Source organism: Mastomys coucha, unplaced genomic scaffold (genome assembly GCF_008632895.1).
Source record: "Mastomys coucha isolate ucsf_1 unplaced genomic scaffold, UCSF_Mcou_1 pScaffold4, whole genome shotgun sequence".
NCBI classification, from domain to species: Eukaryota; Metazoa; Chordata; class Mammalia; order Rodentia; family Muridae; genus Mastomys; species Mastomys coucha.
The window spans coordinates 43,912,907-43,940,110 of NW_022196910.1; the positions used below are offsets into that span (position 1 = coordinate 43,912,907).

Genomic DNA, 27,204 nt, shown 5'->3' on the forward strand with positions numbered 1-27,204 from the left:
TACTGTGGATATAAAACAGGACCACTCATGTATGAGGCAAGCTCTACAGTGAACTACTCCCACAGCCTGTCTTCTGTGTTTTGATTTTGAGACAGGGCTCTTACAAAGTTGCCCAGGCCCATACTGAACTCATTTTATACCCCATGCTCCCACCGCTCCCCCATGACCCATCCCCCAGTAGCTGGGAGACTGATTTACCCCAGGAGGCTGGCTAAAACTTCCATTTACATTTCAGTATTTTGTGTAGAGAACACTGACTCCATTCATTTACATTTCAGTCTTTTTACCTTGGTGGGCTTTTTGGAACCTGTCCTTCTTGCTGAAGATGCACTAACAGCTCTGCTAAATTTGCTTTAAGAGAGAGAGAGAAAATTGATTACTATTCAAATTTATCTCTAGGAGGTATATGACAATGGCCCAAGCTGTCACAACCCAGCAGTAGGACTTTTCTTTTGTAAGACAGTGATAATTTGAACAAAGAAAAGCCAAAGCAATTGGAGTTCTTTTGTGTGTGTGTGGGGGGGGGGGGCAGCTTTTGTAAACATCAACATTACCTTTGTCTTTTTTTTTTTTTTTTTTTTTTTTAAGAATTAGAGCCCAGGAAATGGCATTTAAGACTAAGAACAAACAATAAAATAACTTCCTCTACCCCCCCACCCTGAGAATCAAACAGGATTTTTTTCTTTTCAAATTTAGAGATGACCACCTCTTCTCCTTTGAAGGGGCAAACATCCTTTTGCTAATAGGTAGCACTCCCTCTAATGGCTGAGGTGCTTAAATGGAGTCCTCTGTTAAAAGCACCAATAGAAAAAGTAACAAAGGTTGGGGGGCAGGGAGGGGGTGCATCCTAAATATCCCAAGGCAGGACTAGGAGCCTCAGTGCCCAAAAGTGTAACTGTGTTGCTTCATCAAGTGTAACTGTTGCTCCATCCACAAGGCTAGGCAGAGTGGTCTCTAAGAGGAAGGAGCCCACTCTCTGCCTTCCCCAAAGTTCCAAACGTACCTGATGGAGCAAACTTCCAAACGTACCTGATGGAGCTGGCTTCGCTGACAGAAGACTTCCAGCTGCTACTGAGGTGTTTTAGCCTGGCCAGCTTTTTGTTCCATATTTCCAACTCTTCAATTCTTTCTTCCAGATTGTTGGTGAGTTTGCACAGCTGCTTTACGGCCCCCACATTCTCCATGAAGATCTGGTCCTGGGAAGGAACACAATACAAGCTGCGGAGCTGTAGAGTTTGAAGCCACCAGGAAACTGTCTGCGCTCTGTCCAAAGGCAGAAGATGCCACCGTGAATGGTTGTACACCCGTGATTTCATGTTCACTCTGGAGAAATCCAAAGTGGTTTGAAACTCAGAACAGGCTACCCAAACTGCCAACTGGGCTGTAAAACTGTTTCTGATCAGTTTGCAATAAAATAAAAATATGTCTTTGTAACGAAAGTAAGAAAATTGAACTGAAGGACACTATCAAGTCTGAAGTCCAAAGACATAGTCTCTACTGTGCTATGTTTAAAATGTTTAAATCCCATAAAAAGAAAGGAGAGCAGGCTTCCGTGGGCTGATTTGTGTGTTCATTGTTAGATGCCCTGACCAAGTGACTGCAGCTCTCTCCCTCATAAAATGTGCACCAAGTCGTTCAGGCCCTGAAGGAGGTTTAGCCAGGTGTTGTGGCATGCATCTTCTAATCCAGAAGGCTGAGGCAGGAGGATGATCATGAGTTCTAGCTAATCTGGACTGCCCAATGAATTCCAGGCCTAGTCTCTGATATATAGAGAGACCATATCTCCAAAATAAAATTTAAAAATAAAATAAAAACAAAATATTACTCTGAAGACCCTGGCTTTTCACTGAGTTCTGCCCCCAGGTAAAAATGTGACGAGTTCTTGAGATTTCAGCTTTTCTTCATTTATAAATGTGACAGTAATTCTTGAGGTATTACTTCTTCTTTAACACCTCTGAAGTGACTGTGTAATTCAAATTTTAATCTGACTCTCAAACAGAATGTTTGAAACCACATAATCCCTTTTGTTCAATGAAAGTTACTAAAACATCTGAAGAGACAGAGAAAAACTGGGCAGCTCACCAAAGCCAAGATGCCCAAGCCACATCTTGCCCGACCACAGGGTTCAATTGTACTATAAACTTACTAGCCATAAGAAAAAGTATTGGCAAGCTCTCGTCAGATCTCACCCTGACCCCATGACCTTTCCTCCTTTTCTTCTCTCTTCTCAAAAGTTCAAAGTCCAAAGCAAGGCCTTCATCTTACAGAGAGAGCAATCTATCCCACACAGTGAAGACCCAGAGGCCAATGTCTCAAGATTATCTATGGCTGGGATATATCGGGGTTGTGTGTTTGGGGATCTCAAGCAAACTGAAGCTTTCATGGTTTCAAACCATGAAAAACAAGCAAAGCCTGAAAAAGGGAAGCAAAGCATGGTATATGCAGGCATGGAAATGAACTCATTAAACCTGTTATTTTGAACAATGAATACATGCTAATACAGTGTGGACACCGGAGAGATATGTGGTAATACAGTAGAGCTGAACATTCCAGAGTTAAGGCTCAGTTTGTGCAATTTTAAAGACACATTTGTCTTGAGAAGCATTGAAAGATCTTCTTAATTTCCAGCCAGCCAAGGAGGTCTAAGGAAACACCCCCAAGGTTGTCACTTGGCCATTTGTCCATATTGGGTGTTGCATGCTATCTCCCTACCCAAATGGAGAGTCTGTGGTGGGTGGCCATTGTGTTGACTCTTTGTTAAATAGCAAATGACAGCAGGCAAATTGAGAGGTGCCAAGTTGGCAGCTTGGAAAGGCAGAAAGCTTTGGGAAGCAAAGGATCAACAGGGTCATCTCTGAGGGCTGTGTTTGCTTTAAGGGTATGTGTTTGAGTTTGTGCATATGTATGTGTGAGTGTGTAAGTATGTGTGTATATATGTATATATGTGTGAATGTGTAAGTATGAATATATGTGGGTGTGTGTATGTGTGAGTGTGTGGGTATATGTGTGTATATGTGTGAGTGTGTGGGTATATGTGTACGTCTATGTGACTCTATAAGTATGTGTATGAGTGTGTATATGTATCTATGTGTGTGTGTGTGTGTGTGTGTATATGAGGGTCTGTGAGTATGTTTGTGTGAGTATGTCTGTGTGTATATGTGTGTGAATGTATGTGTGAGTATGTATGTGTATCTGAGTGTGTGAATGTGTGGTATATGTGTGTGTGTGTAAATGTGTATGAGTGTGTATGTGTATGCCTATATTCTAAAATTCACCCTCCAAAGTGTTTTTTCCCTAAAATTACATAGCCTTTTAAAAATCTATCTAAAAAAAAACCCTAGTGATAAAACACACAATGGAGCAGAATTTAGCAATAACCTAGCAAAATTACATATGTGTTTATTTTCTGAGGCAGCAATGCCCACTTCCAGAAATCTCCTCCCTAGACTGACTGGTAAAATGCAGGATAGTCGAGAGAGACCAACATCACTCAAACACTGTTATAAGAGGCTCGAGATGCAGGCCAGCACCGCACAGCAGCAGCTGTACTTCAGGAGAGAGAAGGAAGCCTTCCCTATTGATGCACAGTAAAGACAGTGACAGCAAGAGAAGGCAGGACAGCACACACACGTGATCCATTGTCTCTAGACAGGAGGGGCAAGTACAAAATGTGTAGTTTTCATTTAAGTTTGAATTTTAAATTTTTATACATACTAGGAAAGAAGAAGCAAGAGGAGCAAAATAAATAAAACCAGGCTCTCAGAATAAACCTTCATTATATATGTTATATGTAATGTGTCATATATGTGCACATCTATGTATATTTGCCTTTCAAATAATGTGGGTATTTTACCTTACACTCTCATTCACATGTGAATCTACCCTCTAATTGTTAAATACATATATCAGGTAGGAGACTAAATGGGTAAAGGCCAAGAAACCTGCAAGGGACACAGTGTGACTAGAAGAGAGGACATTCTAAGGGAGTGGGTGGGGAGAAAACAGAGTCAAGTAAAGGGGAGAGGCTGGAAGTGAGAGCAAATATAATTATAAATATAATTAGCAATGAAAACTTTTAGTAATCATACTTTGAGTAATAGCAGTCAGGGATTATATGTACACATGCAGCAGGAAAGGGGGCAGGGAGATAAGGGGGAGTTGGGGTCTGAAAACCAACCAAATGCAGTCCACATGAAAACCCCACTTGGAATCTTAACTGCTTTGTAAGGCTACAAAAAATAAAAATATAATAAAATACAAAGAAAGAAAAAATAATGTGGGTGTTTAAAAATAAAGTCAAACCATAATTATACTAAGAATCTTATTTTTTAAAAAAGCAAAGAAATAAGCATAACATGCGATTGAATTTCTGGTCTCACCTTACAGAAAGGATTTATTTTAAATATGTCTTCAAAATACTGATTGACCAGTCCTTTTTAAAAAGATATATGCCACACAGAAACTAAATATAATTAGCAATGAAAACTTTTAGTCGGGAGGTGGTGGCGCACACCTTTAATCCCAGCACTTGGGAGGCAGACGCAGGTGGATTTCTGAGTTCAAGGTCAGCCTAGTCTACAGAGTGAGTTCCAGGACATCCAAGACTACAGAGAGAAACCCTGTCTCGAAAAAACTTAAGAAAACAAAACAAAACTTTTACTATTACTGTGAGTAATAACAGTCAGGGATTATATGTACACACGCGCCATATACATTTCAAATTGAATATAACAGATATATGATTATGAGAGAGTCCTTCGGTTCCTAAGTATTGAAGATATTGAAGATACAAGATATAAACACAAAACCAAAAGTTGAAGCAAAAGTCTAGCAACTCTAAGTTTAAATTATAACTATCACCATGGATTCTTAACGAACTCTATCTCCTTGGAGGGAAACTATTTCCTGTCTTTACCCATGCACAAGTATAATAAAAAGACATTTCTGACCCACTAACAGTGAGCACGTCCACTGTGGTCTCTCAAAAGTGCTCACTGAAGGGAACCAGGGATCTTGGGAGGAGAAGCCGCCCCAGGTTTGGTGTGGGCAGGATGTGAAGAGAGAGCTCAGAGGATGACCACCCATGAATGTGAGTGTGTCGGAGGAGGCAGAAACCTTCTGAAGGGGCCAGAAAACATCAAAGGGCAAACTGCTGGAGGAGTTGAAAGGGTCATATGTGTTTTAAATGCACCCACGGCTATATCCAACTTAAAAATGTTTTATTGCTTGCCTTCAGAAGATGTAAGAGGCTTAACGTTCTTTTTCAGAACACTCATAAGCGGAGGGAGGACGAAGCTTTTGCTTCCTTGACGGCACGTCAGCTATGTATCTAGTGAGGAAAATGTTCTTCATTTTAATAGAATGCCAAGGACCAAATAAAGAATGATAAGAGTATCATTGTTGGCTACCCCTCCCCGCAAACGATGGAACGTAACAGAAAATTATTCTTAATGGGTTGCCCAAACCAAAACAAAAGCATTTGTGAAATTTCAGCACCAACTATAGTAAAATTTACCATCATTGGTAAATTTTTCTACATGATTATGGTATGGTAGTTGGGTTTTAAGAAGTGGTCCTTCCCTTTCAGAAAGATGATATCAGGCTGGGAAGATAGGTTTCCTTGGTTGTGCAAGCACAAAGATGTAAGTTAGGGACCCAGAACCTAAGGGGAGAGAAAGAGTCATGCAGGCATGGTGATACTCAGGCATTAGGGAGACAGAGAAAGGCAACCCCTAGGACTCTCTGTCAGACACTCTGGAGCAATCAAGGAGCCAATGAGAGACCCTGTCTCAAAAAACAAGGTTGATGGTGTTTCTAAGAAATGATAACCAAGACTGACCTCTGGCCTACAGATGCATGTGCTGTAAAACACACACACACACACACACACACACACACACACACACAGAGACAGGCAGGCAGATAGACAGACAGACAGACAGACAGACACATATAATATAAAGAATCTATAATAAAGTGATATAACTCTGGAACTCAGTTTAAATAATTTAATTGAAGAAAGATAAGAATTTGCAGCAGGTTGGAACTGGAATTTAAGATGCCCTCTGAAGGCGGATGCTCGCAGTCAATCACTGGACAGAGCAAGGGGTCCCCAATGAAGGAGTTAGAGAAAGGACTGAAGGAGCTGAAGGGGTTTGCAGCCCCATAGGAAGAACAACAATATCAACCAACCAGAACCCCCAGAGCTCCCAGGGACTAAACCACCAACCAAGAGTACACATAGAGGTACACATGGCTCCAGCTGCATATGTAGCAGAGGATGGCCTTGTCGGGCATCAATGGGAGGAGAGCCCCTTGGTCTTGTGGAGGCTTGATGTCCCAGTGTAGAGGAATGTGAGGGCAGGGAGGTGGAAGTGGGTGGGTGGGTGGGGGAACACCCTCATAGAAGCGGGGGGTGGGGGGTAGGGTGTTGGGGAGCCAGGAAAGGGGATAACATTTGAAATGTAAAATATCCAATTAAAAAAAAACATGTCCTCTGTAGAGTCATGTGGTCCAACACTTGGTTGCCTGATTGGCACGCAGTGCTATATTGAAATGTTGTCACCCTTGGGCTGGGCACAGAGTTTTCAGTAGCGGGTCACTGGGGATGGACCTTTGAGGGGTGTAGCCCAGGCTACCTGCAGCCAGAGTCCTCATCTCCTGTTGTCTCCTGCTCTTGCTGCCAGGAGCAGGTACTAAACTTGAGTCACAATAAATCTTTCCTCCCTAAGTAAATTCTGTCAGGTATCTTGTTACAGGAATGAGAAAAATAATTAATATACTCTGGACTCTGAGGGAGATGGGTGTGGGTTTCATTACCATGGTGGTTTGAATGAAAAATGACCCCCCCCCCAAGCTGGGCTGTGGTGGCGCATGCCTTTAATCCCAGCACTTGGGAGGCAGAGGCAGGTGGATTTCTGAGTTCGAGGCCAGCCTGGTCTACAGAGTGAGTTCCAGGACAGCCAGGGCTACACAGAGAAACCCTGTCTCAAAAAAACAAAAAAAAACAAAACAAACAAAAAAAAAAACCAAAAAAAAAAAAGAAAAGAAAAGAAAAGAAAGAAAGAAAGAAAAGGAAAGAAAAAAGGAAAATGACCCCCACGGGGCTCATAGGGAGTGGCTTTGTTGGAGTGGGTGAGGTCTTGTTGGAAGAAGTATGCCATTGGAGGTAGGCTCTGAGGTTTCAGAAGCTCAAGCCTTGCCCAGTGGCTCATTTTCTCTTCCTGCTGCCTTTAGATTCAGACGTAGATGTCTCAGAGACCTCTCCAGCACCACGTCTGCCTGCATGCCACCGTGATGATAATGGATTGAACATCTGAACTGTAAGCCAGCCCCAGTTAAATGTTGTGCTTTCTAAGAGTTGCCTTGGTCATGGTGCCATAAAACCCTAACTAAGACAATTACTATTCTAATTTTGTGTGCATTAAAACTATTTTGGGGCACTGGAGAGAGGGCTTAGTGGTAAGAAGTACATACAGCTACTGCAAAGGATGTGAGTTTGAGTCCAGCATCCACATGAGCCCTCAAAGCTGCCTGTAACTCTAGTACCAGAGGCAATCTGATGCCTCTGACTTCCAGCCTTCTCGGGCACCTGCACTCACATGCACAGCACCAAAATAACAGTGATGATGATGATGATGATGGTGATGATGATGATGATGATACAGAGGAGGAGGAGAGAGTCATTAAAAACTGTTTTTTCTTTAAAAATTAAAAGATCTTCTGACAGAAACTATTCTAAGATTACTAATGTAGGTTCAGGCTTTCCTTCTGTTTAATAAAACTAAAGCAGAAAATAACGAAGGTAAGAACAGCATTCTGTGATTCCAAGGCATCCTGGGTGCCATATCACTGCTCACTAAGCTTAGATTATAGAGGATGTTAAGCAACAACAAGGGTAATATTTACAGTGGGTCACATGGTCAGTCAATATCCAACTCAGCTGCCCAAATCCTGTTTCCCTTCATCCTCTCTGACCTCCCCCCTCCCCACTCACGCACAGGCCATCTATCTATTCTCCTACAGCTCCAAAGGGCACCCACCCCACCCCTTTTCTCCATGTGCCCTGCACACACCCGCTCCTTTCTCCGCTTCTTTTTAGAAAAGGTTTTCCTCAACACCCTGTGACTTAGCTCTAACCCAAGCAGATGGTGAAGAATGGTAAGATCCTCTCCTAACCACTAATCAACTCTTCCCGAGACGCCTTCCCCTGGGGATTTCTAAGCCTGTCTTAGATATAAGCAACTGCTGCACATGCCTAGTTATGTGTCGATAATGATAAAAGGCTGGCTCTAATTTCTCCAGCTCAGAGTTTTCAGCACCATAGATCTTGTAGGCGTCCTATAGGCAAGGAGATAATTCACGTGTTTTCCTATTTGGGAAGTAGTAAAGATGTGTGGGGAATTTATTACTCCTTACTGCCTATAATTATGGCCTGTCCTGACTTTACGGAAATTCCTAGAATCTGTTATTGTGATCAACTCTTGCTAAAAGATTTAAAATTCTGGCTTTTGTCCAGCATCTCAGTGAAGCTTGTAAGGATGTTCAAAACTAGTTGTAAATGCCCCTGCCCCTGGTAATAGGGGCTCACTGAGAGTATTTGAGCAGGAATGTATATCTGGATGCTCGGGGAATGTTTTCTCATAGGTATGCCTAACATCCATGCAGAGGTTTGATTTGATTAGTGCAAAGATCGCACACTCTACACTGAAGCACTTGGAAAGGTGTTCTTATTGATAATCACCCTTGGTTATAAACAACTGAACCTGATTCAATTATTTAGCTCTGTCCTACTGTGAACGTGGCCCAATACCTCAGCTGAAACACAACATCATGGTTGGGATAAGAAAAAATTGTCATAAAAAATTACAGCTAATGTTGGAAAAGAATAATCTTTGTACTTACTGCACACACGAACGCCGTGAAGCAACTCAGCAAGACAACTTCTTTTTGCAAAAGGGCTGCAAGTGCCAGAGAACCCAAACTCAGCTAGCAAGTGTACACGGCCAACATGGCCTCTGACTTTTACTCCTGAGGTAGGTGGTTAACGTGTCTCATTCCATAGTAGGGAGCTCTGTTTCACAATTCCCTGTGATTAGGTAATCAGCAACAAGTGGGGAAGCTCGGGGACTAGGAGCTGCTGCCTGGTCAGCGACCTTTGCTAGAGAAACAGCAGTGAGCTCCTCACCTGGGCCACTGAGATGCTCAGGAGGTAAAGGTTCTGAGTGCTCAGCCTGGCAACCCGAGTTTACCCTCTGGGACCCTCATGGTGGAAGGATAGAACCAACCCCGATCAGCTGTCCTCTAACACCCACCCGTGTGCTGTGGGGAGCAGGTGCAGTCACTGACTGCTCCACACCCCACAGACTTTCTGATCCACCGCTTGCAGAGTCAACCCTTCTTCATCATGCACTTAGGCTGTGTGAGGCATGCTCCTCAGCAGCAGGAGGGAATAAAGCAGACACTGCAGACACAGCTCCTGCCTTCAACGGAGAAACGGTCCATTAATAAGAATAAAGCCGAATAAGTACATAGTTTAAAATTGTTATTAGCACTACAAAGGAGGCCAAATCACTAAGAGGGAAAATAATCATCACTGCCTATAGCCTAGGAGAGCTTTTGAAAATTAGCTTTTTTTTTTTAAGAGTATGAGGAAGGAATAAAATAACAGAGGCAAATGAAAGATTTTTCTTCTCCTCTCTCTCATATACACACACCTACACACATACACCTACACACACACACACACACACACACACACATGAGACACATAGATGACAAGACTAGACTGCTGGACCAAATTCACAGAAGGAGGACTCTAAGGACCACCTCCCGGAGAGAGGTCCACAGAGTTCTTACCAATCACAGTAGGATAAAGTCAGTTTCAGTCAATAATAATAGCAAAATTTAGAAAGTCAGATGTCATATTAGTGCTATGAACGAGCACCAGCCAACAGTCTGGTGGGTTGTTTTGGTTTGCTGAGAGAGGGTTTCATTCCGTCTAGGCAGGCTGGAAACTTGTGATCCTCCTGCCTCAGCCTTCCAAGTGTTGGGACTACAAGTGTGGAGTGCCACACCCATCCAGGCAGTGTTTCACAGCAGGAAGGCTGCCTGCAACTGGTACCTACTGCCACCTTAGTCCCAGCTGGACCTTCCCAATGCATCTCCCTCCTCCCTCTTCCTTACTGGTCCTCATAACTTGAGTTTACGGTGCTGTCTTTACCACGTCTTTTCCTTACTTGCCCCATCCTCTCAGCTGTCTCTATGCCACTGGTTCTCAACCTATGGGTCGAAACCCCCATGGGAGGTAAACCAACCCTTCCAGGGGGGGTTGCCTAAGACCATTGGAAAGCACAGATACTTAGTTTATGATTCATAACAGTATAAAATGAGAGTTATGAAGTAGCAAAGAAATAATTTTATAGTTGGGGGTCACCATGACATGAGAAACTGTATTAAAGGGCCTCAGAATTAAGAAGATTGAGAACTGCTGCCCTACAGCCTCAACTGCATGCTGCTTACCACACAGATAGTGGGATGCTGCAGCATGGAGTTCGAAGCCCCTGCTGGGAGCTTTGTCCCAGCCCCATGTTTCCAGAATTGGTATTTCACAGGAGACGAGAGTCTAAAACAATCATGAGAAGATTTCTGATTTTTAAATATAGACAACAGATTTGCAAGTTTTTTTAAACTATGAGAGAAAAGCTATCCTCAGGCCAGTCTTGGCCACAGGCTTCTTATCTGTGACTTTCGTCCATAATTTTTCCTTTCCTGGCATCTTCACACTTTTGCTACCACCTCCTCTCTGCCCCCCAGCTGCTCCAGAGTCCCACAACCCACGCAGCCTTCTGGGCATTTTCATCTTGAGTGTTCAATTGACATCTCAAGGGGATATCTGAACTCATCTTCCACAGAAAACCATTTCTTCAGATTTTCTTATGCAAATAACCACTTCTTTTCCCTTCACCGAGAGTCAGAAACGGAACATTAATATAAAGAAATCCTTCCTGGGATAGCTGCAGCTTATTGGACCCTGGACTTGTCAGCATGGGATGTAAGGTTCTCTGACCTCCGGAAAGGGGCTGATAGGCCGATAGGATGAACACTCGACTGGGTTGTGAGAGGCCTGAGGCTGTATAGAGGCTGCGTCAACCAAGATGTCTCAGAACTCGTTAACTCATGCTTCCAATATTGCTCAATTCCTGTAGTGCTTGAAGCTCTAGGGTGAAAACCACAATAAAGTACTAGAGAAATATTTTGAAAAATATAGATTTCGGCTCTCACACAACTATTTAGAGAGATTGACAAGGAACAAGTAAATCTACAGATAATTTCAATTGGGTACAAATACCCTCCAAGCTGCTAGGAATGAGAGTGTATGCTATTCTCAGTAGAGAGGTCCAGCTGAGGGATAGGTAGGTGAACTGGCTGGTTTTGTATGTCAATTTGACCCAGCTGGAGTTATCACAGAGAAAGGAGCCTCCCTTAAGGAAATGCCTCCATGTAAGGCATTTTCTCAATTAGTGATCAAGGGTGGGAGGACCCCTTGTGGGTGGTGCCATCCCTAGGCTGGTAGTCCTGGGTTCTATAAGAAAGCAGGCTGAGCAAGCCAGGGGAAGCAAGCCAGATAAGGAACATCCCTCCATGGCCTCTGCGTCAGCTCCTGCCTCCAAGTTCCTACCCTGTGTGAGTTCCTGTCCTGTCTTCCTTTGATAATGAACAGCAATATGGAAGTGTAAGCTGAATAAATCCATTCCTCCACAACTTGCTTCTTGGTCATGATATTTGTGCAGGAATAGAAACCCTGACTAAGGAAGTAGGGTCTGTGCACAATCACTGTACACCCCAGAATGACCCTGGACATCATAAAAGAAAGTGATCTGGTGCAGAGACCACTTCAGATGAGCCATCAGGGAAGGCTTGGGCAGTGAAGTCCAGATGAGAGTGCCTGTGGGAGGAGTCTTGAGGGCAGAAAGCACTCACTCACTCTGGGGCAGAAACATACTGGGTAGATTAGAAAAAGGTCTTGTAAAAGACGAGCTCACAAACAGGAGGCGACTCTGGGTGGTTAAGGGGCGGGGCAGGACACAGCCTGGAGAAGGGTGAAGGATGTCTTCGTTAGGGCTTCTGTTACTGTAATAAAACACCATGACCATAAACAAGCTGGAAAAGAAAGGGTTTATCTCATCTTACAGCCCAATATCAAGAGAAACCAGGGCTCCACCCAAGGCGGGAACCCAGAGGCAGGCACTGAGCTGATGTGAAGGTCATAGATGAACACTCTTACTGCCCGATCAGAACGTGCATTTCAGGGAGATCCCTTCCCCCCACAGTGGGGTGTGTGCACTTTGAAGTTGGAGAAGCACTCCCAGATGAACTGACAAAGTATAAATTTGTCTCCACTCAATCATCCGTGCCCACTGCCAAAAAAAAAAAAAAAAATCCCTATGGCAATTGGCCTTTCCTCTTCATACCTAAATCATTCAGTGCACATCGGGCCATGGCAGCGTAGTTTGTGAGCCTTACAAAAGAGCAGGACATCACAAGATTGACAGACACGGTATTACAGAACCACTCAAATCACACAGGCTGTATTGCCAAGAGAGGGACTGCCTGACTTAGACCAGTTATCCAGTGGGAGTGTGGGGGTGGGGAGGGGGGCTAATCTAGAGTCACAAAGGTATCCTTCAACACAGAACAATTTCAATATCAAAGAATTTAGACAAGCCCTTGGAGAAACAGATGAGACTCATGAATTGCACTGTAAAAATGACCCACTTTATGATCCTATTGTGGAATTTAAACATGATTCCATCACAAAAGAAAACCCCTGCAAAAAATTTCAACATTTTGTTTAATTATTAATTATTCTGAGGAACACATTGAGGAATTATAATTTTCCTTGTATTATAGGACATAAGTATTTTGTTATAAGCTATAGTTCTACTTTCATTTTATTTTCTTTTTAATTATTTTATTGTTTTGTGTGTATGTGTGCATTTTGCCTCAGCATATGTCTGTGTGTCGGGTAAGCGCAGGACTGGCAGGACTGGCAGGACTGCCATTGCAGATAGTTGTGAGCTGTCATGTGGATGCTTGGGATTGAACCTGGGTCCTCTGGAAGATCTCCAAGTGCCACTAAGCACTGAGCCTTCCTCCATCTATAGTTTTCTGTCTTTAGAGACAAGGTACAGTTGAGCTTTTTGCTAAGGCTTCCCATGCTCTCTGGACCTTATTTTGAGAACAGTCATGCAAAGTGAACTCTGCCTGGGCCAGTTTTCCTTCAATAATCCCTACTGGAAAAATTTCTGAGCATTGCATAGACCTCTCCCCTATGGGGCCTATTGTTGTTGTTATATGCTGGAAATATATTTTATGATAATTGGTACCAATTATCATACAGCTCAGTGAGTGATTCTTTTCAAGCCCCTTCTCTGGATAAACTGTGTCTGCGGTTGTGTAACCTCCATAGGGGTGCAGCAGTGAGCGACACCTATGGAGTAATTGATTACCTTATCCACCATGAGGAAGTTCTCCAAGGTCTCCCCATTTCCACAGGTGACATCCCCAACCTCTCTCACAGCTCTGGGCAGGATCTCTTGCACCTCTTGGGCAATCATTCCTACACACAAAACATTCCAACAAGGTTAATGGGGGTCGGGGAAACGCTTGCAGGATTTCCTACATCAGAATGGAATACCGATGACCATGGAAACTCTTTGTAAAGAGACGTTTACCTCAGCTTTCGCTTTGATCTGTAATTGAGGTGAGAACCACCACAGAATTAAAAGTAGAAGTAGCCCACTCCTTCCTTTCCTCCCTGTCCTCTCATTTTTATCTTAACTCCCTGCCTAATTGGGGGGCAGGGGTGAAGGGTAAAGAAATACCTTTACATCCCTATACATAGAAGGAAGCATGTTGCTAGTTTGAGTCCTATAGGAGACGTTGGTCCTTCAGTGTTCCCGCTTATTTTTAGGATTCCCAGGCCAAGGAACAAGCATGGCGCTTTGCAGTGCTGTTGTTGAGAGCCAGCTTTACCCAGTCTCAACTCCATCCCCAGACTGCCTAGCCCCGCCCCCACTCCACCCCACCCCCTTCCCTCTTCACACAATTTGTGTTGCTCTTGGCTCTTGAACCCTCACTTCACAAGCAATATATTCAAAATATTCTACCAGGACTTGGGGGTACAGCATGGGGGTGTTACGTGAAAGCCTCCCTCTCCCCGCCCCCGCCCATCCCGTTCCAATGATTGTGAGCTTCTCGAGGGATGCCTTAGATCAGCAGGGTATGTTCGACTGCCACGGTGCCCAAGCTCAGGACTAACAGACAAGGAGAAGCTCCGGAGCCCGCCACAGAAAGTTAAGGAAGGATTCTGTGTCTATACCTGTTTGATGGGCACTGTTTATCCCCATGGCGGATGCAAATTCAGGTTTGTAGTCGTACTGAACAATCCTCATCTGGGCTATTCTTCTCAGCTGTTCGTTTGTGTCAACCTGTTTTAATTAAAGGAGGGCAAATTTCACCTGGTTAGATGTTTGTTTTTCAAGACAATGCGCTTCCTGACCCCGAGAGGCAGGGAAGACTGACAGAGAGAGGAGAAACGTCTGACTTTCTCCTGGGGAAGTCCAAACCTTAAGACCCACCCTGGTAACGTCCAGCCGCCTACACAATGGCTCTCAACCTGCGAGTCGCAACCCTCACAAAAAAGACCGTGGGAAAACATAGATATTTACATTGTGATTCATAACACTAGTAAAATGACAGTTATGAAGTAGCAATGAAACTAATTTTATGGGTGAAGGGAATCACCACAACATGAGGAATTGTATTAAAGGGTTGGAGTGTTCTGAAGATTGAGAACCGCTGCTCCAACAAGTGGAACCAGAGATTCCAGTTTAAATTATGGGGCTGAAGTGCCTTCTATGCTGCTCTTGTCTTCTCTGAAAAGTTCAAGGATTCTCACTTTGGAGAGTCTGTTCAGGATACTAGGGTGTCCTGGTTCAACTGCGTCCACAGGTATGTGGCCCAGCCTCTACTTACAAACTGAAAATGCATTCCCAATTCAAAGACAGCTTCTAGGTAAGGAGGGATCCCACACTCTTGAGTTACTTTGGACATTTTGCTGGATGGAGTTCCTTTCCAGGGATTGCCCTGTACTCCCTCCCCATTCATCCCTGGGGATTGCCCTGTACCCCTCCCCATGCCTCTCTGGGGATTGCCCTGTACCCCTCCCCATTGTCTCTCTGGGTTCAGGTCACTATAGATATCTTTCTCCCTGCTCCTGGGTCTAATAATGTCCCCAGTTATCATTGCCAACTCCTCAAAGAAATTTACTGGTCCCCAGAAAATTGATAGGAAGATAGTGGAGTTAATCTTCTCTAAAACCAAATGTTTGATCCAAAAATTCCCCTTTAATTTGAAGAATTGGGTTGTTTGATAATTTCACCAAACAGCTATATCTAATTATAATGATATTAGTCTGATTTTAAAAAAATCAGCAACTTTTCTGTATGTTCTCTGATTTTTCCTTTAGAATACTGCTGGATTATGAAATTAATAGTATTTTAGCAATCAGAATATCATCTAGTGACTTCTGGGTAAGATGGCAAATTAGGAGCTATCTCTAAGCGAGTGGATTATTGTAGTTACAGAAGTAAGAGGGCCAGCCCTGCTGTACTGCCCAGGCAAGCTTCTCATCTCAAGACCCACTGATTAACAAACATGTGCCCCATTCTTCAGTGAACTTCCTCCTAGGTCTGACTTGGCACCAGCTATGGCAGCCATACTGGCCACATGGTGCTGGCCTGGGCCCTCTCCAAGTCAACCTCAAATACCACCTCTAGCAAACACCTACAGAAGCTGTATCATCCATGAGTTTCTACCACAAAGAGATCTGCAGTGTCCATCAACCACACAGACTGCCTGCATCTTCTGCATCAGCACCACTCCACTGGTGCATAGCCATGAAGAACAGTAGCAGACAGTGTAATTGTCACTATCCCAAAGTTTATGAGGGCAGCTGTCATAGATGTAGCAAGGATCGTGTCAGGGCCCCACCTGAATCAGCATCCACTGCTCAGCTTTACAGAGGTATGACTCCTGGGATCTCAGAGAGATTTGCAAACCTGACCCAGGAAGCACAAGGATACACTGTAACCAGAATCATCCAGAAAAAGCAATTTTCCCACTCTGGCCTTCAAGAGTTATAAAGTAACAGTCTGGGGGAACAGCAGTTTGCCAGCACAAATCAGAAAAAAAAAAAAAAAAGAGTACCATCTATTCTACAAAGCCAGCGTTATCCTGATACCAAAATCAAATAAAGACTGAAAGACAACTTAAATACAAAAGACCAATTTCCCTGTGGCAATAGATGCAGAGTCTCAGCCAAATACTCACAAACTGAATTCAAGAACATAGAAAGGTTACAAATGGGCTCCACCTCAGGTTTGCAGGGTTGGTTCAACATATGCAAACCAATAAGTGTAATACACAATTAATAGACATACTCACAGAAATCACAAATCTCAATAGGTACAGAAAGGACATTTGACAGAACTTAATATGCCTTCATGATAAAAGTCTTAGACACACTGGGAATAAATTGAATGTACCGCAAATAATAAGGGTTATCTACAACAGACCTATAGCCAGCATTGTGTAAGTGGGGGACAATAGGGACATTTCCTGTAAGGTCTGGGATGAGAGAAGGGGTTTGCCTCACATTCAGTACAGTGCTTAGAGTCTTAGCCACAGCAGTCAGAGAGGCAAATACTGTAAGATGAATTAAAATAGAAAGAATTAAACTTATCCTTTTTCACAAAGCATGCAATTCTACACTTTTAAAAAAACCCTACAGACTCTTCTAGATAACTCTTTCAGTTGTATTGCAGAATGCAAAACCCAACATAGAAAAATCAGTGCTTTCTTCTGTATGAATAATGAACTTGCTAAGAAGAAATTAGAAAAATTATCCCATTTTTAATACCAATAATAATAATGATAATAATAATAATGATAATAATAATAAAGAACTAGAGAAAACCCTAACCAAGGAGGGGAAGAACCTCTGCAATGGAGACTTTAAACCTGCAAAGAAAGAGATTGAAGAAGATTCTAGAAAATGGAAAGACTTCCCATGGCCATAGGTTGGCAGAATTAATATTGTGAAAATGATCATTCTACCAAAAGCAATTTACAGATTCAATGCAATCTCAATCAAAATCTCTACAACATTCTTCACAGAAGTAGGAAACAAATCCTAAAATTTATATGGAACCACAAAAGACCCCAGTTAGCTAAAACAATCATTTCCCTAAATATTTTAACACCACAGTGGGGGCTAAGTCATGAGGTCTCTTTGCTCATTGACCAAAGAGCTAAAGGACTGGACTATGGATGTACAAGTCGATTCCCTACATCCAGAAAGCAGAGGCAGGCCCATCTCTGTAAGTTCAAGGCCAGCCTGATGTACCTAGAAAGTGGGATTCTGTCTAAAACATCAAAAATGTAAGGAATTAGACCCCTTTTCCCTGTGCCCTTCTATCTTTCTGCCCTGTGAAGACAGTTATCAGCACACTTCCCTGGCACACCATTAGCCAAAGCCTTCGACAGACATTAAGCCTGTCAGTGCCTATATCTTGGGATTTCTTGGGATAGCCTCTAGCATTACAAGTAATAAATTTCTATTGTGAATAAGTGACCCAGCAGCATCTTATTATAGCAGCACAAATGGTCTGTGATACTTCCAGAAACCCTGAAAGCATGGCTCTCTCCTTAAAAGTTTGAAGAAACTGGGTCAGTGAGAGGAAAGAATGATGTCCACAGATCCATGAGGCCACCAATGATGACCACCATCTATCTCGTGGCTAAGTGGCAAATGGGATGGCTAGAAGTCATAGGAATACATCCATTTCAAAAATACAGATAGAACGCTATACTAATATGAGATACTTCTTAACAGCCAACTGTACTGATATGTATTTTATGGAAGTAAAACTAGTTTACTTAGTTTTATACAGGTAAAAAGTATTCCACACATATGATCCTAGAAGAAGCACTTGACATGGATTAAAATATTCATAGTCAGTCTTCTCTAGACACAGATTGAAAACCAGAAGCTGGGCACATCTCTGGGTTGAAGTCCTGAGCTGATGCTGTCAGGATAAATCTCCAGCCTCCTACCCAACTCGATAATTCTCTTTATCCCTCAGGCTGCTGTGAGCAGAATCAGGACGGGGGAGTTTCTCATGTACAGTCTAGGGCAAGGGGACATGTTACTTATACAGAAAAGCTTCCTAGAAGGATTCAAGAAGCTCTGGGGAAGCATGTTATTTAAGACAATGTATCTTCTTTAATCAAGAGCAAAATTGATGACTTTTGGTAAATGAAAATGAAATCCTGCATAAGCCTGGTGATAGCAGCCAGGATTGTGGAGGGCATTCTCAAACTGTGACATTCCACTGAGCCTTCTGATTGAGACCTCCTAAGCCTCTGGTGTGGCCAGATGCAAGGACATTCTGAATTGGTATGACTAGAAATGCAGACAGAGCATGTCTCACTAATATTTGGAAATGTATGTGAGAACCTTCCAGTCCTGAGTTCTCATCTAATGAGGAGATCACAGCAACCCTAATGTGAACTGCAGCTTTGTAAGCAACGTGAACGTCAGCGATTACAACCACCGTTCTTAGGAATCCTTGCAGCAGTCAGTTCAGAAAACCCAGTGCCCTGGGAATGCAGTCTGGAAGGAAGGCCAATGATTGACAGGTCAGATCCTCAAGTTGCTAAAAGAAGAATAAATAAAGGAGGGGAAACAAGGCTTAAAACAAGCAAACAAACAAAATTTAGTTGTTTATTTTATGTATGTGAGTACTCTGTCTTCAGGCACACTAAAAAAAGGTGTTGGCTCCCATTATAGATGGTGCTGAACCACCATGTCATTGCTGGGAATTGAACTCAGGACCTCCGGAAGAACAGTCAGCACTCTTAACCACTGAGCCACCTCTTCAACACACTTAAACACATTTTTAACAGTCTTAAGAATGCTTTTGTGAGAGGAAACCAGAATGAGAAGATGGAGACCTGGAAGATGCTGAAGAAGCTGGAGACAGGAGTGGCTTGAGCCTTCATCCTGATCATCTGATCATCCTGAACTACTACAGCTTGCCAGAACTTTGTATTCTCATCCCAAGTAATTACAAAACAAATGACTCCTAAGAGTCAGGCAGGCCTACTTCCATGTCACAGCTGAAGACCCTGAGCAGCATGGAGGAGCATCTTTATTTAAGCAACTCTTCAGGCCAGATTTTGATATCCACTAGGCAACTGCCTGTCCTAAGTGAATCAAGGCACCCGATTTCTGGCCCAAAGTTGATTTTCCCTTTAAGGGCCCCAGACCAGGGAGCTTTTCAAGTGTTCCTCATAAGTTCTTGCATGGGGAAAGACAATGGCTAGCAGAGTCAGTACAAAGGACCCTGGGAGGAAGGGGCTGGAGAGGTCCTATATCAGCAACCAGAAGGAGAGGTGCCAACGGGTGGAATCCCAAGAAAGCATGGAAGGCAGGCATTCGCCTGTAGAAAACAGTGTAAAACATGCTGCCTCTGACACCAGTGACATTCTGCCCACTGACTCTGTTAGGTGGACCCAACCTCTAGCAATAAGAACAACTTTACAATTGCAGCACAGATGCCCCACACCTCCACCTACCATCATCTTTCAGCAACTTGTTCATTTCATACCAACAGGTGACATAACACATAAACATGCCGGAGCTAGGCATGTCAGGCTGGGAGTCCCAGATGTTGGTATTCTGTCTGGGCTCCACCCCCACAGTTGCCTGGCAACAGCCAGGTAGGCCTGGCCCACTGTGAAAGAGGCTGCTTGCCCCCTCCTCCCTCTCTTCCTCCCTCTCTTCCTCTCTTACTCCTGCTTCTGTCCCTTGCCTCTTGCCTCCTTGCTCCCCCTCTCTCCCCAATTCCTTCCCCCCTCTCTCCACATGGTCATGGCCAGCCTCTACTTCTCTACTCTCTCCTTCTCTCTGCCTTTCTCTGCCTCTACTAGTCTCTTAATTCCCCTCGCTATGCCTTAAATAAACTCTATTCTATATTATGCCATCATGTGGCTGGTCCCTCAGGGGGAAGGGATGCCTTGGCATGGGCTCGTTGAGACATCCCCTCCCCCTGTGTCTCACAACACCCCCATAGAACATAATTATATAGCCCTTTATCTTTTTATGATCATATCACCAGACACCTAATTGAGGTGTCCATGGAAGGGCCCTGTGCCATACCCCAGTCTCACCTCCTGGATATTCTCCTTCACCCGGCTGTCAGAGGGATGCATAACAGCCCCCATCACTTTCATGTTGCCACAGACAACCAGGGCTTCATCAGGTGCATCTGTGTTTATTCCTACTCGCCCATGATAGATGACAGATTCTGGAACTTGTCCTCGCTGCCACAGTGTGTCACTGTCATTTTCAAACTGCCCAGGGTTAGAGGCCTGGAGAAACACAGCAGTACACTGCAATTAAAGTTCCAGTGGCAGAAAGGGTTGATCATGTGTTGTCAGAGCAAAGGAACACAGACTGTTATCTGAGTCCTTCTTATGAGACTCCCATCCTGAGCAGAACATGCTGATATAGGCAAATAACACCTAGAGCCCAGGAGAGCCAGAGAGACCCACAACGGTAGGAGCTCTGCATGTTATGGCTGAGAACATTAAATCTCTGACATTTCCCAGAGACTGAACTGTGTGTTCAGGCATAGACAACTTTAAAAGGTGAGGAAGGAGACACAGACTAAAAATGACTCTCTTTTCAAGTATAATAAGTGAAAAATGTACACGTTCTTTAATACTCAAGTAAATAAAAATACCTTGTATTTAACTAGTCATTCATAACTTCAAAACATTCATATTAGTGATTGCACATGCGTCTGCCAAACAAGCAGCAACACAGATAGTTGATATGCCCCAACCACTCCCTGAACACAGGAGTGCTGTGGAATCTTGGCAGCCACACGTTTGTGTGCCACTCCATGAAACAGCTCTATGATATAAGTACCATCATGCTCATTTTATTGACACCGGCACTCTAGAAGGATAATAAATTACCTAAGAACATGTAGATAAACCACTCTACAGCTAGCTCTGCATTTATTCTGTTTGCTAAGTAATGACTCTAATTCTGCTCTTTCACAATGTGGCTTAGAAGTAGCACCAGCAATCCTTAAAAACAATCCAAGCGGAACTACCAGAGAGACTTCGCTTCTAACGAAATGCTCTGCCTAAGAATTTCTGCTGGGTTGTATTCTTTCCTCTCTACTCCACTGTAGCTGCTGCTGTGTTTCCAAACACAGGGTCTCCCCAGATCCCTTGCATTCCTCACGACAAAACCAGTTTTCTTTTTCTAAATGGTGATATTCTAAATGTGACTTTTTGTTTGCACCCCCTTGAAGAGAATCCGAAATTACTAGGATTCTGAGACCTCAGCACACAGCAGTAACACAGGGACTTCCATTTTGCCTGTCTGGTGCACCTCATATCTGGGCGCCATTTATCCCTGAAGATGGCTCAGCGTCATCATAGAGATTTGCTTGTGAACACACGCTGGGAGAGCTAGGAACTGGGATGGGTGGCTGAGCCACACTGTTCACTTAATGCGTGAATGTTCTGCCATGCGTATGTGTTATACATTAAATAATAATAATAAAATGAAAAGAAGCTACCAAGTTTATCTCTTAGTTTGATTTCAACTGAAGAACTTTTGGGGCAACTCCGACCTCCTACTTTGTTTCTACCAACTCAAAACCTAGCCTCCCAGAAGACCCAGCGACAGGCTCTTAGCAGACAGAAGCGGTGGGAGAACACAAGGCACAACAGCTTTAAAGTTGTTTTGTATAAAGTCACTTCAACAAAAGCTTTTCTGCAAGATCCCCAGGCTGGTTGGCTATGAGCCGTAAGTTGGCTAGGACTCAGCTCTTCTATGGTGAGCGATCAACACAGAAGCACAGACTGCAGATGCATTTTGCTCTCTACTGAAGATAATGAGCCACTTTAAGGAAGCAAAATGGGACAGTGATGGATTCTTGATGTTGCAAATAAGCTTTGGGATAATTTTTATGTTGGTAACTGGATACTGGAGAAGCAGATGTAAGTAGATTTTTTTAAAAAAAAATATATATAATTGCAACATTTATATTTGTTTCAACAGATGAAACTAAATCCCTAAAATATGCTCAAATTATTTCAACAAGGGACACAGATAGATCTACAAGAGCCCCTAAGAAGGGCTCATCATCTCTAATGAGAATACTATAAGATCTGAATGTTTATTTCCCCTCTGGGAACCCATGCCTTCATGTGTGAAAGTCATCTATAGTGCTTGCTCTCCAGAATGAGAGCTTATATCCACATGAGGCCCAACAGCGGTGGCTGGATACCAAACACTAAACTGGTTTCATCTACTTTTCTAAAATACTTTGTGCCTCATGGTTTCATATGTTTAGGGAAGAACGCAGCATTGCAGTCTAAGTTATATGAAATCAACTGGTTGTAAGACTTTAAGGGCAAATATTCATCTTTGGGTACTAGTGTTATCCTTTGAAGAATATCGATAAGCCCATGTATTATCTTTACCCATCTCCAGAGGTTATTGTGGAATTCAGTGAAATTGTGTGTACATGAACAGTCTTCAGAATTGAGGGTAAAATGAATCAACACAGATTCATCCTCAACATAGTTGGCCGGATGCAGCACTCACTGTTGGACCTGTAATCACACAGCAGCCCAGCTGTGGAGTCACAGTTGAGTGGGCCTCCCTTCTTCAGGAACACAGTGCTAAGGGCACCTGCAGGAAGGAGATGCTTAGGACAGCAAGCAGCATTAGAAGTGATTGAGTCTGGAAGGAAAATCACAGGAAAGTTTTTTGTTGTTTTACTTTTGTTTATGGCTCTAAACACAGACAAAGAGCTAATAGGCGAGCATAACCCTAGGAAATCAATTTGTGCATCTTTTGAAAAAGTTGTTAAATGGGGTCCAGAGATACTCTGGACCATTCAGTGTGGTGTATAGATCTGCATCTGCAGCCAGGAGTCTGTTAGAAATGTATATTTGTGGATATCCCTGGCCAGTTAAAATAAAAACTCAGGACATGGGCTTAGCTATTTTTGTCTGTACAAGCTCCCTAGGGTTGTGTGTACATGTGTGTGTCTGTGTGTGTGTCTATGTGTGTGTGTATGCATGCCATGTATCTGGACTGTGTGTATGTTTATGTGTGTGAGTATGTGAGTGTGTTGTGTATATGTTTCTGTGTGTGAATGTGTGTCCATATATGCCTATCTGTGTAGCTGCTTGTATGTATATCTGTGTGTGAACGTGTGTGTGTGTGTATGTGTGTGTGTACGCATGCCCATGTATCTGCTTGAATGTGTGTGTGTCCATGTATGCATGCCTGAGGGAACTCCATTCAAAGACTGAAAAATAAATCTGTGTATTGGAGAAGACCTTAATTTATACTAAATTAGTCCATTTACACCACAGGAATTTCATGTATTTCTAAAGATGTTATGGCTGACAAGCCAGATTGGACAAACACTGGCCACCATTCTCCCTTCAAGAACTTTGACAGATGTTGTGTCCTGGATGCCTCCCTGAGGACAGTCCTCATAACATCACTTCTATCAGGGATATCAGAGAGGAGAACCCTGATCTCCGCCGTTTGAGAAGTTTGTACACACACACACTCAGAGACTCAGAGACTGTCTCCTCCTCCCTCATGGTCAGGCATGTAATGCCTTTAATTATTAAACCTTTCTTCTTGTCTTTTATTCTGGAACTCAAGCTGGCAGAACCAGGCCACGGCCTTAGAGACCACACTTGACTCTTGGGTACAATGTAGTCTCAACTCATAGATCATACACAGATGTCCTTCTAGAGTATGAGGTGAAGCAAAGACCAGGTGAGCATTTCTAAAACCTGAATCAAACAATAATGCCATCCATGCCATCCCTTACATTTCCTCTCTCTCCCTCTCTCTCTGTATGTATATATATATATATATATATATATATATATATATATGTATATGTATATATGTTTGTATGTGTGTATGTGTATATATATGTATGTATATTTATATTATTATATATACACATATATTGTATATTTATATATTTGTGTATGTATAAATGTATATATATGTTACATTATATATTATGTGTTATATATTATATATTATACATTAATGTTGTACATTGTATGTTGTATATTATATATTGTATGTTATGATATAAGTTATGTATTATATGTTGTGTGTTATATGCAATGTGATATATATTATATGTTATATATTGTATTATATACATTCTATATTATACATTATACATTGCTGTGTATTGTATGTTACATGTTATAGATTATGTATTATGTGTTGTGTGTTGTATGCATGTTGTATATTATGTTATGTGTTACATGTTATGTGTTATATGTTATATGTGCATACGTAAATACATACATACACACAGTGCTACAGTAGTAACCATTTAAATGGACGGAGAAGTCTGTTTCCACCTTCACACTGTGTTTTGGGGCGAGGGTGAAGTAGCACCTGTGAGCTCCTCGGAGTAAGGAGGGTCTACGTTACTGTTGTCATGGGTTCTTTACATTATTCTTAGGGAACGCTGGTATCTCCTACTCTACTGCTACATGAGGGTGCTCCATTTAACCAAAAATAAAAGCTGGGAGAAAGCTACTGTCTCCAAGTTACAATCCGTTTTCAGTATTTAAAAGCTGGGTAAATAACAGGACATCTAATCTATGCTGAGCGCAGCTCAGTGTGTCACATTCAGACTAAATGTGAATTTCACCAACGTTAGCCCTCCCAAGCTTAGCATTTGAGCTAACCATCTTTGCGCTGTGATGAGGATCCATAGGGTGTGTTTGGTTAACAGCTTCCAGGTTCCATTCCTCCCCTGGCTACTCTCTGAACTTGCACAGTGCTTAGGGTGCTGCCAGTCGAGAAAGGGGAAACCCTGTTGCCCTGTAAATTATTCAAAGAACTAGGGTGACTAATGGAGTGTGTGACCCAAGTGCTAAGCACACGGCTCAGGACAGCACTGCCATGCCCGCTAGTCTATGTCAAAGTAAACAAAATGATACTTCTGTCTTCATGCCATGAAGAGGAGGAGTCAGAAATGGTGAGCAACCTAATTTCTGGGCTGGAATTCAGATCATATTTGTTAGCACGGCAAAGCAATTCAGATTATACCAAAGGAGATATCCAGCATTGCTTTGACCCTGGGGGTTCTGTAGGAAGGACTGGGCAGATACTTCTGTGATTGGCTGCCCTGTTTTGCCTCAAAAGAACCTTCTTGGCCTGGGGTTGTGTCAGAAACAGCCCATGTGTAAACAGCTTGCTTTCACGAATGCCTTTTACTTCATTTCTGTCATTGCTTTGCCTCCAGTGAGATTTCTAGGGACAACTGGAGGGCTTCCACTAGTAGGTAGCTTATCATGTCTAATATAATCACAGAGGGTTCTTTGCTTCAGAACAGCTTGAAGCAAGAAGAAACTCCACTTTCCAAAAGGAGGCAGATGTGTCCCTAGGGCCTCGGGTTGGTAGCTGTGAACGCAGGCATGCCCACAGTGACTGGTCATGGAGGGTCACATCCTCCCTATGCAGCTCTCAAAGGCCTGGGACAACATAGTCTCACCAAGGCTTCCATGCCCGGGGAACCTATTGTCTCTCAGCGGCAGCCACTCTGGCCTCATAGCCGCAGCTGCAGCTGCCAGTAGCTTAATGTCCCCACAGCTGCCAAGACACCATCCACAGCTGTAACCACTCAGCAAATGAGTTGAGCTAGTCCCTTGGGTAAGGCAGTGGCCCAGATGCCCTAGGGTCAGCAATCATATTGGGACACAGGAAACCTTCCTGGTACTTTCTTCACTTGGCAAGCCTAGATTAGAGAGAGCTGGGCTGTAGGAGACTCCATCATTATGAGCTGAGTGATACTGCACAAGCTGGCTTCTCAAACCTCTTTCCTCTGGGCATAGAGAATACTCACAGAATAAAAACGTGTCATCAGTATAAAGTGGTGCCATGTGTGGATGTTTTACCAGCGCCTCCAACAGAGAGTCAGCATCAGGATTTCCCAGCCTCAGCACCATGGCATTTGGGGAGGGAATACTTCTGGTGGGAGTGTTTCCCTATGTATTGTAACATCTTGCCCATCATCTCTGTTCTCCGTGATCTTGGTTGAGAACTACTGTGTAAAAACTAACACAATAGTTTCTGCTATTATCATTACCAACCACGGTTACAAAATAATACAGCTCAAGTATGTCTATGTCGCTGACAATTCAACTTCTTCCTGCAAGGGAAAAAAGTATATGTGGTCCAGAAAACCAGAGAGCTGAGCTTACCCTTACAATGATCCTTTCAGAGATGTGGGCAGCCAACAGGTAGAACTGGTCTTGGTTAGCAGCATACAATCCGACCACCAACATGAAGTATCTAGTTCAGAAACAACAGACTAATGGGGGCACATCAAAGAATGGAGATGTGCAACGAAATAGCATCCGACATTTCATTAATAGTGAGCTCAGCCAGATGGGTTCACTTGCATACAGACTGCCTTTCCTTCCTATCTCAGCAGCACCCCAGAGAACTGGAAGAACAACTGGCTGACTTGCTACTGTCCCGGTTGTGACTGTGAGTTTGCTCCCTGGGGAGAGCACCAGCACCGAGCGCTGGGCTCAGTCCACCTATGTGGACTCAGTCAGGCCTCACCCTGGAGCATTCCTGAAGCACTGTTGACAAACACAGGACTAAGCCACCAGGGTCCCTGTGTCCACAACCATATAAGCTACAAATCCTAGGCCTTAAAAGAGGGAGACTTGGAGGATACACCCATCATATTTGTTCTGTCCCATCCTGACCTGCTCCTGGTATCCTCCATTTTCAGTGTCTTCAGGCCTTGACTGAGCTGAAGATCTCCCTCTAACCCTCCCAAAGCAAACCTCATTGCAGGTACTTAAATGTCTTCCTTACAGACCAGCAGAGAGACAATCTTAAGGTTATGGTTATTCTTAATGGTTAACGGGTAATATTAATGGTTATTTCTTGGAAGTCAAGACAAAAACTCTCTCCATGACATTTATCCTCACTTATCTTTCCAGGGCTCACTGGTTAAGAACACTTGTTATTAG

General features: G+C 43.2%; 1 protein-coding gene across 1 annotated transcript in view; it reads right to left on the reverse strand.

The window, feature by feature from the left end:
* The window catches only part of Myrfl (myelin regulatory factor like), an 89,202-nt gene that overhangs the window by 26,248 nt on the left and 35,750 nt on the right, over positions 1-27,204 (reverse strand). The window contains exons 9-14 of the mRNA XM_031350380.1: positions 26,419-26,509; positions 20,299-20,499; positions 14,384-14,492; positions 13,512-13,621; positions 1,030-1,196; positions 288-351 (exon numbers count right to left, since the gene is read on the reverse strand). Coding sequence (XP_031206240.1) covers positions 288-351; positions 1,030-1,196; positions 13,512-13,621; positions 14,384-14,492; positions 20,299-20,499; positions 26,419-26,509 — 742 coding nt within the window. The remainder of the gene's footprint in view (positions 1-287; positions 352-1,029; positions 1,197-13,511; positions 13,622-14,383; positions 14,493-20,298; positions 20,500-26,418; positions 26,510-27,204) is intronic.